Raw genomic sequence first — 19,170 nt, 5'->3', positions numbered from 1 at the left:
GATAAGTTCCTTAGGGTGTCTACTTTCCAAAATGGTGTCACTTGTGGGGGGTTTCAATGTTTAGGCACATGAGGGGCTCTCCAAACGCAACATGGCGTCCCATCTCAATTCCTGTCAATTTTGCATTGAAAAGTCAAACGGCGCTCCTTTCCTTCCAAACTCTGCCATGCGCCCAAACAGTGGTTTACCCCCACATATGGGGTATCAGCGTACTCAGTACAGATTGTACAACAATGTTTGGCATCCATTTTATCCTGTTACCCTTGGTAAAATAAAACAAATTGGAGCTGAAATAAATTTTGTGTGAAAAAAAGTTAAATATTCATTTTTATTTAAACATTCCAAAAATTCCTGTGAAACCCCTGAAGGGTTAATAAACTTCTTGAATGTGGTTTTGAGCACCTTGAGGGGTGCAGTTTTTAGAATGGTGTCACACTTGGGTATTTTCTATCATATAGACCCCTCAAAATGACATCAAATGAGATGTGGTCCCTAAAAAAAAAAATGGTGTTGTAAAAATGAGAAATTGCTGGTCAACTTTTAACCCTTATAACTCCCTAACAAAAAAAAATTTTGGTTCCAAAATTGTGCTGATGTAAAGTAGACATGTGGGAAAGGTTACTTATTAAGTATTTTGCTGACATATCTCTGTGATTTAAGGGCATAAAAATTTAAAGTTGGAAAATTGCGAAATTTTCTAAATTTTCGCCAAATTTCCGTTTTTTTCACAAATAAACGCAAGTTATATCGAATAAATGTTACCACTAAAATGAAGTACAATATGTCACGAGAAAACAATGTCAGAATCGCCAAGATCCGTTGAAGCGTTCCAGAGTTATAACCTCATAAAGGGACAGTGGTCAGAATTGTAAAAATTGGCCCGGTCATTAACGTGCAAACCACCCTCGGGGCTTAAGGGGTTAAATGACAGATCGTGCTATGTGCACTACAAATGCAGGATATATTCTAAGCCCCACTGGAGCCCCCTACAGATCCAACCTGAAGAGGGAATGGGGAAAGAAAAAGCCCAGAGTTAGGTGGGCTGTGCACATATGATCGCTGAGAGCGATGGCAGTGGAACAGGATGCCACGAGGTGGCGAGTAGGGATGAGCCCATACACAGCAGACTCGGCAGGATCAGTCAACATAATGGGGATGTCCACTACTCGGACAACCCCTTCTCAATACATACATATATACATATTTATATATATTCAGTTTCATCCAGAAATGAGGGATGATTCTTTCTTTTTTTTCTTCTTACTAGTCACCTGTGTGCAGTCCATATACAATCAGTTTTTTTACAGCAACGGCTAATAATCATTTGCAAGACCATTTATAGTCTCCCATATCACAAAATCGCAATACATCTCTAAAAATCAAATATCATATTCGTCTCTGTATTGCATGATTGTTTTTTTTATGTATCCATAGACCTAAATGGGCGAGACATCCGATTCACAAGAAAACAGTGCATATGGCGCTTTTTTTTTTTTTTAAAACACACACAACACACCAGTCCGTTTATATTTTTTCCCACAGACAACAGTCGAACCAAAAGTATTGTTGTGAACAGGCTCTATAGATGAGAAAATTAAATGCCATTTGTGACTATCATAGCATTGAACATGGCTGTCCTATATTACATCAGTATCTGTGCAGGGATAGGGTGGGCATGCTGCGAGACCACTCTGTCCTGTCCTCCCCCTTCCTCGACTCCTCATACACTGACGCGAGGAGCTGCAGTGTAATCTGAGCCCTGGGCGGCTGTGGAGCAGGATGCTCCTGTCCTGTTCTTATGTAAGAAGTACAACATGCATTACTATATAACGTAAGCTTTATCACTCCAGCAACAGCTCACAGCATATGCCAGATGAGCTCCAGAGAGTCGGAATACACAGGATCAAACATGTATATGCCAGATGAGCCCCAGAGAGTCAGAATACACAGGATCAAACATGTATATGCCAGATGAGCCCCAGAGAGTCAGAATACACAGGATCAAACATGTATATGCCATATGAGCCCCAGAGAGTCAGAATACACAGGATCAAACATGTATATGCCATATGAGCCCCAGAGAGTCAGAATACACAGGATCAAACATGTATATGCCAGATGAGCCCCAGAGAGTCAGAATACACAGGATCAAACATGTATATGCCATATGAGCCCCAGAGAGTCAGAATACACAGGATCAAACATGTATATGCCAGATGAGCCCCAGAGAGTCAGAATACACAGGATCAAACATGTATATGCCAGATGAGCCCCAGAGAGTCAGAATACACAGGATCAAACATGTATATGCCAGATGAGCCCCAGAGAGTCAGAATACACAGGATTAAACATGTATATGCCAGATGAGCCCCAGAGAGTCGGAATACACAGGATCAAACATGTATATGCCAGATGAGCCCCAGAGAGTCAGAATACACAGGATCAAACATGTATATGCCAGATGAGCCCCAGAGAGTCAGAATACACAGGATCAAACATGTATATGCCAGATGAGCCCCAGAGAGTCAGAATACACAGGATTAAACATGTATATGCCAGATGAGCCCCAGAGAGTTGGAATACACAGGATCAAACATGTATATGCCAGATGAGACCTGTAGACACAGAATATACAGGCTCACACACGTATATGTCAGTGTTTCCCAAACTCCAGTCCTCACGGACCCCACGGGTCATGTTTTCAGGATTTCTTTAGTATTGCACAAGTAGTGGAAGTATCATCAAGGCATCAGGAATTGTCTCACCTGTGCAGCAGTATGGAAATCCTGAAAACATGACCCATGGGGTCCTTGAGGACTGGAGTTTGGGAAATACTGTGCTAGATCATATACAAGAAGGTTAAGAGACTCCTGAAACATGAAAAGTAGTGCAGAGAAATAATCTGGTTATGCTGTGGAGAAACTTCTAGGGGTCTCCAATGAATTAACAACCGATTACCAACCCAAAAGATAGGTCATCAAGATGAGGTCGGGGGGTCCGACACCTTTCACCCTTGCTGATCAGCAGAAGTCAGCTTAGATACTCACCAGATATAACCAATGGCGAGAGCAGAAAAGCAGCTCTGTACATTACTGCAGTGTGTTTACTTGAATGGGAAGTTCCAGTACTCAGCGGCCCTGTACATTGCTTACTCAATGCTGACTGTTTCCACCACCTACTTCACTTACATCACGCAGCTGCAGAAGTTTTTTAGCTAAATCAGTGGAGGTTTCGAGTGTCGGACCCACGCCGATCTCAGATTGGTGAAAATATAGGTCACCGATTTGTCAGACCACACAGCTTCTGTAAGATGAGGGTATTGTGTTGACCCACTTTGTCCCTTGCCTCTCCGATGCTTGACAGTACAATGGGGACAAGGCGAATGACCACCAACCAACAAGCAGAGAGTAGGGACATCAGGGAGACATAATGGAGCAACAGACAGAAATCCTTCAGGGAAGGACTCGCATAACTCTTGTTACTTTGTGTAATATAACAATTGTGGATTACTAATAGTTATTTTTCCCAACAGTCTGGCGGTGCACACAAGTAGTTGTTCCCATAGTCCTTAAAGGGAACCTGTCTGGTCAAAAAAAGACCAATTAACTAACAGATGTGAGGGTTAAATCGACAGGTTATAGCGTTCTAAAACCGTGCCGTTGCTGCACGGAAAGTCCAGATGTCGGGAGAAAATGAAATTATTCCTCCCAGCAGTCTCAGGCTTTCAGTCAGAAGTGCGGCAGCTACAGCAGTCATTCAGTGCCGGGAGAGGTTACCGTCACGGCGGCAAGTGGAGCCGTACCGCGAGGAAGGAATAAAGTTTATTACCTCCCAGCAGCAGGGCTTTCAGTGACCACATGGCTTTAGAACACTATTAACCCCATATCTGCAGGTTAGTAGTTTTTTTTTTGTTGTTTTTTTTACACGAGAGGTTACCTTTAAAATAAGCAGAACCCAGACACAGGAAGGCTTTAAGGTGAGTCTAGTCATGTAACACTGCAGTTATGAGAATATTGGCCTGGCAGACCAAACTCGATAGCGGCGCAAAAAGTCGACATAAAAATGATCCAAAACTCTCTAGGAAGATCCATTCCCTCGAGCAACTGACAGATGGTTCATGCGCCCAAATGAGAAAACTTCATTATTAATTTACTGCGCTCTCTGAATAAGTTACAGATGCTTCTTCATAAGTTTGGAACTTCTAGTAGAATGGACTACAGTTTTTATAGGTGTCTGTCTGAGCCTCCAGGCATTGTAATTGCACTTACCTAATCGAAGCTCGCCAAAATTTCCACATCCAATCTTTTTCCCCACTCTAAAATTAGGCCCAACCATCAGTACTCCAGAGTTTGAGGAACCTGTACGTGTGCCATGACCCGACCGTCCACCACTAGGCCGGGCCATCCTCTCATCAGGTTTGTCCTTGTCTTTCTTTTTGCCATCCATATCAAGTTTACGGTACTCCACTTTGAATTCTTTTTTTAAGACAAGCAAACTTAAATGGGGTGTTGTAAGAATGGAAACATAACTAGAGAAGCCCCCCTCTGGATGTTCTTATTCTCTCAGCTGATAATGAGGGCTCAGCAAAGGCGGATTCATCCCATTCGCAAATGGTTTCCACTGGGGATGTCCTCCGCGTCAATTCGTCAATCCAAATGGCCGGGGTCAGATACCTGGAAGAGAAAAAGATTTGGTAATGCAAACGTCAAATAAAGTCATATAAAGACATAAGCAAGTCCTAAATGATGGGACATAGTAGTTTACCCAGCATAGCCATTAAGAAGTGTACAGGGAAATGAAAACATGGAGGAACCTGCAGTGCTAGCCCTGAGTCAGATCTTCAAATACCATCCTTATGCATTCAATTTTTAGAGATTTGGTTGGGGTTTTTTTTTTTTTGTTTGTTTTTTTAGAGAACTTGAAAATCGTATAAACCAAAAAAAGAAATACATTTTTAACTACTCCCCTATTTTTCCTCCCATTGATCCACCACCGAACCTCTTGCATTGTTCCCGGACATAGGTCTCAGCAGTCTACAAGCATCACTGCTCAGCAATGAGAGTCTCGATGCCAGGAATAGAGAATACGACTGTGCCAAGAGGGGTGCCCAACTGGAGAGCCAATGTTTGAGTCAAGAGTCCAGTTGACTGGGAGAAAAAAAAAATTGAAAACGAACAATTTGTGCAGCTACTTTGATGAATCAGGACCTTCGTCTTAAATCCAGTTTTGACAGAACACTAGCAGGACGCTTTCAAATTTAAGACTTTTTTTTTTAATAATCCGCAGTTGCGCAAAAATGTAAAGACTTCTCGTTTCTATGCCAGATTCGGTCAGCTCCACCAACAGAACACGGCAGACAAGTTATTCATAAATTTACGCCGTAAGTGTGCTCCAATCTCTTCCTGGAGGATTTATTTTGTTCAGGGGCTTATTCCAGCGCACTTGTCATTTAGACCGGCATACTAACAGCCGTCCTGGTTAATCAGGACATAAGGTTTTTTAGCTTAAGGATGTTATAGAGAATCGATAATTAGTGTGGCGGGGGGGAGATGTAAGCCGGGATATTGATGTCGCAATCAATCACAGCGTGGCTTTCACTTGTTATAGTACTCAAAAAAATAAAAGCTGTGCAGTCATAGGTTGAAGATATTGACTAAATTGTCCCATTTCTATATTACAGCGATGCAGTGCCTGAAAACTCACGTATCTGTTTGGTGTGAGGGCAGGAGTCAGATGTATACAAGATATGTGGGGTTTCTTTACGCCCAAGCTGCTGCGTCACAGTTTATCCCCATTTACCCAATCAATGCCTGGAAGGTGCATCAAAACTTTAGCCAATGCAGCATAACCAGGTTGACAGGTTCCCTTTAACCAGATAAAATTATGTTTGATTCTGGGCCTTAACCTCACGACGTAGGGGTACAGTGGTGTGAGGTTCGAGAAATCAACACAAGCAGGTTGGGTGCCCTTTTACCAAAGACCCTGGGGAGAAGAAGTAACTGCTATGTAGCATACAGAAGAACCGGCGGTGTGGACTTGGCAGTCACATGATCGCTGGGTCTCTAGCAGTATAGGAAAGCGCCAGGGTCATAGAAGACCCAAATCAGCTCTGTTAAGGAAGCCTGGAGCACAAAGTAGCCGTTTTCCACTGTAACTGGGACTCTTATGGGTGCCCCAGTTACAGTGGGGGAAAAAAAAAAATTACAAAAAAACAAAAACTGTTCCCCAGAGATCTTATGATATCTTGGGTAAAAAAAAAATTATATAAAAAAATTAAAAAAACATCTGAAAATAAATGTTATATGTATTATATATAACAGAAAACCTACACATTGAGTATCTTCATAACCATGATAACTTTGGATTATTTGGTGTGAAACATGAAAAAAAAAATCATTCTGGTCATTGTCTGGTTACTAAGCAGTTAAAGTTAATACTGAAAGAGGAAAGAAAAATAGTTAGAACTTTATCAATATCCTCCAGTCATGTAATATAAGACGGCAGGTGAAAGCGCTGCAGAACTGACATGACCACATTGCTTTCTGTAGAAGACTTCAGTACTGCTAGACCACATTCTAACACACAAACCACAAAGAAAACAAAACCTCCAAAATACAGAGTCAGCACAAGTTACATCACTAGTACCAAGATGGGTCTGCTGGAATCACACCATTATTCATCGTCTGCTGACCAGCTCTCGTGTCTTCAGAGATACAGCTCCATGTTATAAATACAACCTATAGAAAATACTCCAAACACCACACAAAGCTGATAAATATCAGTAGAAATTCACCTTTTCTGTGTCTTGTCACAACGCCGTCTGCAGCTCTTCCTTACATGCTCAGGCATTCAGCTTTGTGCATAATGGGTCATCCTGAACGCTCAGGCAGCCAAATTTAGGCATCTATTTCAAGGAAGGTATTTTTTTTGCCAAACTCAGTAATTTGTATCAGGTTGGTCAAAAACAACTAAAATCACAATGATGGATCCCTACTGGGTCTTTCTTCAGCTCACCTAGACACTAGGTCCTAGAGTGACTAATCATTGTGAAGAGCACCTTTTGGCGTTACATTGACGACCAAATAATAGAATTGGTATTGCACAATATTCCTTGCAGTGATGTTTGGAAAGTAAAGTGTCAGCAGCGAGACTGATGGCTCAAGCCCCCCGGGGTCATCTCAATGAAAAAAAAAAAAGTTGTTCTTGCTGGAACCTCACTACGGTAAATATTTTAATGGTAATGATGGCTCTAGCAGTTTTTACGTTTGTGATCAACAAATGCTTCAGATCCAGCCTGCCTACATCACATTTGGCGGTCCTGTAAGAGATTTTATTTATTTTTTTTTTTTTACACCACATATTTTCGCTGTGCAAGGACCGGTGTCTTGCAGTTCCAGCCAAGTGAATGGGATTGATAGAAACTCATGCCCGATGTGCTTTAATGCTGCTAGGTTCATATTTGCAGTGTCAATGTCTCTTGCGGGTACACAAAGTTTCATGTGCAGATTTTCCCCAAAGCATTGCATTTGATGCGGAAATTGTGCAGGTAAAAAAAAAAATAAAAGCTCATGTAATCCAAAAAACTGCATCAATAAAGCTGTCAAAGCCAAAGCCGAAAAAGTATCAAAAACAAAGCAGCTTTATTTAAAACATAACAAACACAAAAAAACAGCATAATAAAAAAAAAAAAACCTCACTCAAGAAACCAAGTTTAGTTAAAGCACCACTCCAGCTATTTTTTTTTATTGCAGCGTTGCAGTGGTGCTACTAATGTAAATTCCCTCCTCCGGTCAGTTTTCTGTAGTCACCTGCCAGATCGTTCCAGTGTTTGCTGGCCTATCCGGAAGTCACAACTCAACATCTATGAGAGCCAGAACGAGGGTCTCAGACCTACACTGAAAGCTTATGATCGGTCCCTCTGACTCCCAGTCAGAAGATGCTGTCACAAGGTGGCAGAGCTGCTCTGGGGTGGCAGCACGCAAATCTGAGACTAGGGTTATGGAGTACCACCACTAATAAAAGGAAAATAACAAAAGAAAAAAAAAAAAATGATAGAGTGGTGCTTCACCAAAACTCACCAAATACGCAGTGTGGGAACGTAGTCGAAGAGTGTCAGAAGTTTCTGCTAGGATTAGTTTTTGGTTTGTTTTTTTATCCCCATCGGGCAAACAAAGATTGACATGTTTCTATCCAGCTTGACAAACAGTCTTCTTTATTAAATGTACGCAAGTAGAAGGACCTGTTTATAAGCCATGTGTGCATTTTAAACCCATCCTCAGTCCTGAATAAGTACATGAAGCTGGATTCACCTTTCCTTGCTGCATTGCCACGTGCAGGCAGACACATTGTCCGTGCTCCGAACTGCTCCTGAAGCCTACACGGGTGAGCTGGATATACCTATTGTCCATTGTACAATACAGAAGGACATTTTGCCTTTTATCATGAGATTTGTCTCTTCAGAGACACTGTTTGTGTCTGCGAATTGAGATTCTGGTTTGGCTATTATCCCAAGTCATGTGACAAGGCTCGTTAAAGGGTCGACATTGACTGTTAGGATTGCTACTTCCAATAGGTGGCACTAGAGTTCTAGTCCTCTTCCTCTCTGAAGAGACAATTTGCATATTTCCCAGAGGAGCATTGCGGATTTAAGTCTCCTCACCTCGACATGCTTATGTCACTCTCCACAAGGAGAAATGATACTTCTTGGATGCCTTTTATCATGAAATGTTTCAGCAGGATTAAGTGCCATGTGAAATAATCTAGAGAATTTAAAGCACAATTGTCAGGCCTGTACAAACCTCGACTTAAATATCCTTGTAATTGGGAGCGTTTTCCCAAACCTGATTTTCAGATCCCTGCAATTAAAATGATTTATGTACTTTAGCCATGCGAGTATGTAAGACCTCTAGAAATCCGTTTCAGAGGCGAAGTGAAATAAACAGAATTAATACATTATTAATTGAACTGTACATGGAAGGCAACCCAACTAAAATACCCGCCAGACTGTCTGTTTATGACCATTTATCAGATTGAGCGCTAGAACAACCTAGTGCTGTAAAAGAAAAGTAATGTGGAAATAAAGGAATTTTACAGCAGCAGTGAGTACAAGATACTAATCACAGACCAATCAATTGTAATACCATCAGCTTACACACACATACGGAAGGCGCCAACATCCCAGCTACTGAAAACCTACAATCTAGGGTAAATAAATATTTCCTGGCAACAGAGTATGACTTACTATCATATACATTTAGCAGTATAGTACTCAAATCTCAATAGCCTACCATTTCAACAAACTTTAAATATATCAATAGGACTAGTGAACATAAGAAACTAATGTATCTAATCAGAAAATGATGCTTCTTTATCCACTTGTAAGGCATTTTGTCTTCTCCCCACTGGACTAATCACTCTTAGGCTTCTTTCACACTAGCGTCGGAATCTCCCCGTCGCAATGCATCGGGGAGAGATTCCGACGCTAGCGTTTGCTGCATTGCACAATGGGTGCAGCGGATGCATTTTTCCGGCGCATCCGCTGCCCCATTGTAAGGTGCGGGGAGGTGGGGGCGGAGTTCCGGCCGCGCATGCGCGGTCGGAAAAAGCGGTCCGTCGGGAGAAAAAAACGTTACATGTAGGGTTTTTTTCTCCCGACGGTCCGCCAAAGCACGACGCATTCGTCGCAAGACAAATGCGAAGTGTGCAAATCCGTCGCAAATGCGTCGTCAATAGAAGTGTATGGGGAAAAAACGCATCCTGCAAGCACTTTTGCAGGATGCGTTTTTTCTGCAAAACGACGCATTGTGACGGATTTAAAAAAACGCTAGTGTGAAAGTAGCCTTAAACACTGCTAAAATCTGTCAAAAACAAATCAGACTGCCAGTTCACTGAGGGATCAAATTACAGCTGCTTACTGAGGTCTATAAAAATTCTATAGGTCAAGAGGGACTAACAGCACAGGTTGAAAATCAAAGCCAGAGCTGCTGCTCCCTGGTGTTTTAGCTTACCCCTTCCAATGGGCTCTCAGCTACACAGCTCAGTACAACGGTATAATATCCTCCATGTTGCTGTTTTGGAACATGTGACACACATGAGCAAGAATCCATTATGTTTCTGGGTGTACAGTGTATGGGAAAAATCACAGCACTCCATCCACTAGCTTAGAGACAACTGAAAATTAGAGAGCATGCAAGGGAAAAACTGGTGAAAAATTCAGGAAACATGTCAAATGAGCAAAACTGTTCTTTCTTATGGGCCCCAAGATCTTATTCTGAGCAGTCACCTCAAGTTAAAAACTATGCTTTAATGCTGAAAACATGACACCAGTGCCAGGCTACACATGACAACCACCAAGTCTGTCTGGACTAGTCGAAGAATATAAAAAGTAACAACCGGAGCAAAAAGGCGCAAAGTTCTCTAAGTGCTCCAGACACTGATAGGGTGATATTGAACAAAGCAAAAGAAGAGCAAGTTCAGAGAAGAGACAACAGGATGGTGAGCGGACTGCAAACTGACCTACAAGAAGCCTGCAAAAAAGAAAGCTAAGAGGAGACTTAAAGGGAACCTGTCACCAGGACTGGCAGTTCCGAGTTACAGCACTGCCTTTCAGGGCTTATTTACAGCCCCCCCATCTTCTCGTGATGCTGCCCTCCCGCTTGCTTCATGTGGATGACGCGTCCCTGCGTCATCCACAGGCTCCCCGGCATCGCATTCCTGTGCAGGCTCATTTATGTGCCCTGTTGAGGGCAGAGCAAAGTACTGCAGTGAGCAGGCGCCGGGAAAGGTTAAAGAGGCCCAGCGCTAGCGCACTGCAGTACTTTGCTCTGCCCTCAACAGGGCAAATCAGTTCACCTGTGCAGGAGCGCGATGCCAGGGAGCCCATGAAGCAAGCAGGACGACAGCATCGCAAGATGGGAGGTGCCGGACCAGACCACCCCCCAGGTGAGTATAATAAAAGTTATTTATCTTCTCTTACAGGTCAAATCGGGGGCTTATATACAGCATTAAAGAATGCTGTATATCAGCCTTGAAAGGCGGTGGCTGTAACTCGTATCGGCCAAACCTGGTGTCTACAAAAATATGAAAGGATGTCACAGTGTAGAGGGATCATCATTCTCATTTGCTCGTGGTAACACAAGAAGCAATGGAATTAAACTAAAAAGGGAGAAGATACAGATTAGATATTAGAAAAAAAAAAAAACTTTGACAGTGATAGTAATCAATGAGTGGAACAGGCTGCCATGAGAGGTGGTGAGTTCTCCTTCAATGGAAGTTTTCAAACAGAGGCTGGACAGACATCTGTCTGGGATGGTTTAGTGAATCCTGCATTGAGCAGGGGTTGGACACAATGACCCTGGAGGTCCCTTCCAACTCTACCATTCTATGATAAGTTACCCACGATTAGTTGCAGATTTCAGAAGAAGGTGCAATGTAATAAATTTGGGTGGTTAGCTAAATGGCCATCTATTGGTTTGCAGTCTCTACTAAAAACCATACATTAACAGACATTGGAGGGTTAAAAAAAAACAAACACCTGTTGGGAAAGATTTCACTCACAATCCTAGTCCAAGATTAGGCGAGTTCCCTACACATACAGCAGTGAGAGCTTTGTCAGTATGGTATGATTTTGCTGAACGCCACCACTAAGGGAAGCTTGTAGCACATAAGCCGCCTCTAAGCCCTCCCCTATGGTAGCACACAAAGCAATCATTACTGACCAAACACTAAATAGAAAATACTAGGCATAGATGGGGAGATGTGGTTTGAACAATCACCCAAATATCAAGTTGTGTGGATGACAACCCCAAAATACAACTAACCAATATATTCAGTATATGCGGCCACACATGTAAAATGTCTAACCCTATTTTTGGAGAATAGTGATGGAGTGATGTTAACAATCAATTAGGTGGGCACAATTAAGTTCTAGTTGGACAAGACTACATACTTCCTTTACTACTTAGCCTTTAGATAATAAACGATGGCATTGTGCTGCAATGCTAAAGAGCTTAAAAAGAGAAGAATCATCAATGCCCTACATAAGAAGAGAGGTCAGGCATCACTATGCAAAAAGAGAGGTTTCAGCAATGAAGAAATTGATCGGCCATTTGAAAGGCCGCAAAGATCACTGGGAATAAAAAGCGACTCTTGATCACAGTCATCGTGCTAAATGCTTTTTGGAACTCAACCTGGACCTACATTGTTTAACCTTTCCAAGAACCCATGAAGGCCACATCCGGGCGCACGGACCATGACATACGTCAGGCCGATAGGCAGACAATCATGGTCCATGCTCTGGTCAGCTGCCCTTACAGCCAGTCACCAAAGAGCTCCAACTACACGACTACCTTCCACATTCTGCAGGCACAAGGGCACTGTGCTGCAGAAAGGTTACTACAGACCACGACTGCCATAAGATTTCTGGCGAGGCGCACGCCACTTGTAAGATATGCCAGATTCGTTAAGTGGCGGGCACCTCTTAATGAAATGCACAACACCAGACTTACTAAATGGGACATGCCCCCCATCCCACCGCAGCTCCGTCCATTTTGGCAGACCTGTGAGAAGCGGCCATAAAATAGTCAAACGTGCTACATTTTTCTACAACTCCCGAGTGAGACAAAATTTAGCGGATTTTCAACGCGATAGAATTTTGTTGTATAACATTGCTTTGTTGAATCGGGGCTTTTGTTTCGCTATCCTGGCTGCTGGGTTAACCCCTTTCATATTTGCATCTAGGAAGTAAGCTGAAAAGACAAGTTACTACAAATACAATCTAGTTCTTATAGCAACAGACCCCAATATACGTCTGCTAAGGTCAGCGCTTCTCTACATTCTGAAAGGTCAGGGCACTGAACACTTGGGGGAGACAGAATTCCTTGCTCCATTAAGAGACCAAGCACGGCATGGCGGGGGCAGCAGCTAGGATCTAAAGTAAAAGGTTAAAAGAAGAGAACGGCATGAGAAAAGCCCAGGGCAATAATGAAAGGTAATGGAAAAATGAGCATTTTTATTGTATTTCAGTTCTGAAAGTTACAATTTCAACGTATTCTTAATCCTCTCATCTGAAAAAAATACCATATCTTGTCAATCCAGGGCCCTAGGGCACATTTACACATGGAAAGCCACGCACGTACTGCAGAAACAACCCCAAATATGGAAACCATTTTTTAGTTGCAGACATTTCACAATACATTTGTAAGTTCTGCCATTGCCTCATCTAGATTTAATCTGCATGCAAGATCACAGCAGACATTGATGCACGATAAGCCACCATTCACTCTGAATGATGCACGCAGTGTTGTGCATGCTGCCTGGACCTCTCCTTACTCCACCGACAGACAGCTCACTAATCAGAACCCAATGTATCTTGATGAACCACATTCCCTGGACTTTTTCCATAATGCACTCTTACTCCAGGTAAGAGTGAAATGAAAGACATAACATTGAGGGATAGCCTTAAAGTGGTGATCATCTACAAACTGTAACACTTATAAATATGTAATGCTGTAAAGTCTCAGGAATGCCAGAGTATGGGGCACACCCGAATATCAGCCAAGGTACATGTGACATGTGTTCCAGGGACATGATCAGTCCACGGAGTATGTCACCGTGCCAAGCTAACCACCATGCCAAGCAATGCCATCGGTATGTAAGCACTAAATGCATGGAAACCGCTTCATCATGTATTAGCATAAGCCTCATTAGGTAAGCAATTAGCCAGCGTTTTGCTCAGAGAAAAATTAGCAACAAGAAAAAAAAGAAAAAAAAAAAAAAAAAAAACACAGGGCTTATCTTCAAGTTATTTTCTTTCTGTAAAAATGAATCTATGATGATAAAAAAAAAAATTGTGGTTTGGGGGTTGCTAATTAGCTGCAGCGGTCATGCGATGACAGCTAGAAGAGGAAGGAGACATGCAGGGGAGAAGGACGCCATTTTTGTCTTATTTTAAGACCATCAAAACTCTTTTTTGCTGAAAACTGGTATGCTCCATAAGATTACGTTTCTAAGGCATCCTTTTAATCTGTTGTGCTGTTTCTGCGTTACTACTTTTGGAAATTTAGGACTTGTAAATGAACAGTTATTAAGGCTAGGAACACATTAGCGTTTCTGTGCGCAGCGTATCATCTGCATGCGCAAATGCATGCCAAAACGCATGTTTACGCAGCGTTTGTTTTTTATCTGCATGAGCTTACGCATGAGGGAAAAAAAAAAAGCATGCAGATGACTGCGCATAATTGACATCTCAAAAAATGCAACATGTTGAGTTTGCCAGACCCTGCCGCACACTGCGAAACGACGCATGCGAACTGATGCAAATGCATGTCCCTGCATACACCATGTTAAAGATAGGTACGCAAGACGCATGCGGATCAAACGCTGGGCACAGATACACAAATGTGAAACCGGACTAATCTGGATGGGTTCAGCTGTCAATTTATTTCACACATTTGCAAGAGCAAGAACATGAGCTCTTCCAGTATTTTGACGTATTAAAACTGGGCCATGGTGCCTGGTATGATAAAATTGGCCCAAATCCATAGTATGAGAAACCTCCCCAGACCATTATGCTGGCACCTCCATGTTTTACAGTCTTTACAGTGTACTGTGGATTGAATTTAGCATTTATGGGTCGTCTCACAAACGGTCTGCGGCCCTTAGACCCAATGAGACCAATCTTGTCCTCATTTGTCCATGGAATGTTGCGCCACTTCTCTTTAGGCCAATGTGTTCTTTGGCAAACTGCTCAATACATGTTTTTTTCCAGCAATGGTACTTTACGAGGGCTTCTTGCCAATAGTTTGGCTTCATGTAGGCATCCTCGGATAGTTGCAGGACTGAGAAACTGAAGATCTTATTTGATCTCCCTGGAGCTGATCATTGGATGCTTCTGATCTTTTCTTTTCCTGCCACGTATTTCGGGTTTTGCTTACCATTTTAAAAGCATTACAAATATTTTCAGCGGAGCAGTCAATTGTTTTCTATCCTTTATATGCTTTCTGATCCAAAGTTCTTTCTCCTTTGGTACAATGTGTGGAACCAAGCCATTTTACTCACTGAGCAAGGGCTAAAACCAGAAGGTACAACATTTGTTGCCCTCCATTAAATAAGGCCCATAATGGACACCGGTGTCTACACAGAATGAATAACCTTATTAACTGAACTCCGCACTACTATTAATTAGAACACCCCCAATTAGCAGCGTGCATGACATGTCTGTGGATTCTGTTGGTTGCCCATTACTCGCCTACATCTAGTCATTCATTTTTCCCATGTTGTATGATTTTTTTTCCTTCTAAAAACAGTAATTAAAACAGTGATGTTAGACTATTATCTTGCACATCATTCACGTAGCACAAAAATCTGAGTTTAAAATTGTTCTAGAGTAACTTGTGTGTCTTCTTATTGTCAGACTCCCCTACAGGCTCTATGGACTAGTACGTTTTAATACTTCCATATCAAAAGTAATAATCGACCATATGTCCAAGCTACGGCTCCTAACAAACCATTCTTCTGACTTAAATAGTTCTGCGATATCAGTCCAAAAGACCAGACCTACGGGTGCAAACCCCCCAATCTTCACCATGTTGCCCTTTCCCAATGCTTTACATTTCATATTGACAACACAGATATTTAACATCCCCGAATCATCCGTACCATCACGTCTACCACACACAAATGTGTCCTCACCTAGATGGGTTTATTATACCGTAATTATAATTTAGTTTATAATACTGAAATGCAGCACTTCTCCATGGATGTAGACAGATTTCTACTCCTCTTAAGAAGGGGCACTATCGACCCCTGAAAGGCATATTGCTACCTGTTTAGTGATATAAAAAGACCACACTAGTATGGCGGGCAGGTCAATGATTTAACTACAGGCAAATAATGACAAAACTAGAGGCAAGATTCCACTCCTACATGTGAAATTAAATACATTTTTACAGGTAATGAAACCTTTGCTGCACATGTGATCATGGTGCTCAACACAAAGCTTCCGGCAGTAGAACGCAGCCATTTCGGGACTTTCCACTCTATTTGCATATGAAATAAAGGCTTTCTACACACAATATTTAGCTGAAACAAATCCATTTCCCACTGTTCGCATAAATCAGCAATGGCGGTAAAGCATCTGTCACGTCCATGTGCTGCTGAAGAAACCCGCGATCTGGCAGCGCTCAGCAAGGAGATCACAGAAACCAGAACAGAAGCGGCAGCTGCTGAAATTCTCTTAAACTGAACGGGCACGGTGCCCCATGAGAAGGACTTACTATCAGCCTGCCCTTGGCTTCCAGGATCATACCTCAGCATCATCATTATTTATATAGCACCATTAATTCCATCATAAAACTAGACTCTCCAAGCAACTAGTTTAAAGCTCTGAAAAAAAAAGTAGTTACAAGGCCCATGCTCAGATATTGCAGATTTATTATGATTTATTATGATTTTTCATGTGTTTCTTAAATGGCCACTGGCATTTCAACAAGATTATCATAAACCAATAGTACAGCCAAATGTAAAACACTGTAATAAGTTATTCTATCTACACTTACTAGCCACCTCTTCCACTCCCCCCTGAACAAATGCTGAAAAAAAGCTCAATTACTGAGGTGTCAGGTTACATCTCCTGTTTCACTCAGTGGCAGAATGGAAGGGGGTGGGGAGCCCTCAGCAGTGACTAATAGACTGATGCTGTAACCTTAAACATGTTATACAGCAGTACAGAGCTTGATTCACAGCTACACAGCTCATTACTGCTGTATGTCGTACATACTATTGCTGCTTCTGAAGAAGTGCTGAACAGAAAATAAATACTGAATTCAGGCACCTATTAGGATGTGCCGTTTACTTAAAATCTTCATTGTATCAACAGAATATTAACAGTGCCAGGCCTACAGCTCACATGTCTGTTAGAGCACCCCCATCCTGTAATAAGCAGCTCGCGGTCAATAGACACTGTATATAGAAAGCTGTATACCAGTAAACTATGCACTACATTGTTGGAATTGGGGACTCTTCCTACATTATGCTGCTCTCAGATAAGGTAGTGAACTCCTAGTGACAAATTCCCTTTAAGCTACGAGTCTGTAGTCACTATGTGACTGCAGACTTGTGAATCCTCACATCTAATGAACTACACCCTTCTTTGCTGTCGGGAGCTAGAGTTCATGTGACCAGAAATATTCTATATATAATACTCCCACACATTCCGAATAGATGGTCCGTGTCAGAATGGAGCTGGGAGTACGCATATCACATACCTGCAGTCACATGGCAGCTCGCTCCTGGAGAATCCTCAGAGCGCACAGTGCACGCGATGTGAAGATTCACAAGTCTGCAGTCACAGAGTGGAGACATGGAGCTCAAGACCAGACAACTGCTCTAACAGGTTCTCTCATGTCCAATGGATAGGAGAAGGGTCTGACCACTGGGACCACCAGTGATCCTGACACCTGGATTCCGCAGAGATGTATGCTCAGCCTCTGATCCATTCATTCCCTATAGGACTGTCACGAGTACAGTGCCATAAACAATGAAGCAAGCAGAGTCTGGGCAAGCACCTCTACATAGCTCTAAAAGGTAATGGAGGCAGTTTAAAAGCATTGGGGGACCCGATATGCTTCCTTTAGGCGTTTGTCATTATTTACATTTAAACATTAACCTTTTTGACCCAACACATTCATTTTCTCTGCACGGTTTTGGTGTATCGCTGCATTTGCGGGTGCACGCTAAAGATCATATACAGGACGCATGACAAGTCTCACACCTCCATTTCCTTTCACGGGGGAGCGAGGTGCCGGTAATACAATTCCCTTGTTAACAATTGTGCACCACAACCACAGACCAAAAAAAAGGGAAACAAAAAAAAAATACTAAACTGCTCACTTAGGTATTAGTATGCAACTAATGTTCTCCACACATAGTCCGTAATGCCTGTGTTTATTCATATCCATGTAAATGACATCTCCCAATGTGTTTCACACCCCACCGTTACTAAAAATGCCCCGACTTGTAGGAGGAAAAGAAAAAACGCTGATCTTCAGAGATTCTCACAGAGAACGTTAAAGGAGAATTATGTAGAGCCGCAGCAGCACACAAATCCTAAACGGAAAGATAATGAGGGTCAGGATGACTTAATGAAGGTCACAAGGAGGAAGAGCCATAAAGGGAACATCAGACCGGCACCAACTGCAAGAAATGCCAAGGGGACCTGGAAATATGGCAGCCTCTATGGATACAAGCCTGGGAGACTGAGGCCGCACCACAAACCACGCACAGCATTACATGTCACACTCAGGCTAGGTTCACACTTGTGTTTGGGCCTCCATTAACCATGTTGCACTATTTTTTTTCTGTTAAAATCACATGCACAGTAACAGAGCAACGGGGAACGTGGTGGATAGGAGAGGTTCGTTACAGTCACAAGTTCTGATCCTTCAACAGAAATGCAGAATAATTCCAACCACCAGTTCAGATGAGCGCGTTCTACATATGTAGTCCGCCAGCACACGTATCGGACAGCACGCTGACCAGTGTATCTCACAGACCACGTGGACAGGAAAACATTCTGTATTATAATATACATGTGAATACATAGCATGCACTAGTCTTCGGAGTTCTCAGATGATAATCTAATTTACAGATTTTCTGCATAGCATTTGATTTTAAACAGATCCATTGCCATTATTATCCTAGAAAATCGGAATATGTATTGGATCACGTACATGTCAAACAGTTGATGTATAAAAACAAAATGCCACACGATTTATCATACACATCTGATGTCGGCCTTAGACAGGTGAACGGTTATAGACCCAATTGCAGAAAGACCCTCAGACCGCTCTACCCAACGTTTGCACGGCTGCAATACGGCAGCCAGCATTTGATTTATGCTGCCCGTGGTTGAGAAAACACCGACACTGCACAGAAGAACACCTATATCATGGGCCAGATAAAGTGGAGAAAGATGTCCACTGTCTGGATGTGTCATGAATAGCCAACATTGGATTTTTAATCCTATTTTTGGAGAAATTGAAATTGATAAACATTAGTGGTATTTGCAGCTTTCACTTTTTTTTCTTATATCAGAACGTAAGTATATTATACTTTAGAACAAATACACAAAATCATGTTTATCCTAGAGCCCAATCTCACTCACTCCCCACC

The 19,170-nt window shown here is 42.3% G+C and overlaps 1 protein-coding gene across 3 annotated transcripts in view; it reads right to left on the bottom strand.

Annotated features, from left to right (window-relative positions):
• The window catches only part of CSNK1G3 (casein kinase 1 gamma 3), a 144,058-nt gene that overhangs the window by 109,036 nt on the left and 15,852 nt on the right, over nucleotides 1–19,170 (bottom strand). For all 3 annotated transcript variants that reach the window (XM_069753643.1, XM_069753651.1, XM_069753659.1), the window contains exon 2: nucleotides 4,269–4,673. In XM_069753643.1, coding sequence (XP_069609744.1) covers nucleotides 4,269–4,446 — 178 coding nt within the window. In that variant the 5' untranslated portion in view covers nucleotides 4,447–4,673. The remainder of the gene's footprint in view (nucleotides 1–4,268; nucleotides 4,674–19,170) is intronic.

This window comes from Ranitomeya imitator, chromosome 1, assembly GCF_032444005.1.
Source record: "Ranitomeya imitator isolate aRanImi1 chromosome 1, aRanImi1.pri, whole genome shotgun sequence".
Lineage (NCBI taxonomy): Eukaryota > Metazoa > Chordata > Amphibia > Anura > Dendrobatidae > Ranitomeya > Ranitomeya imitator.
Note: the sequence above shows the minus strand (reverse complement) of the source record. Positions and strands in the feature narration are given on the sequence as shown.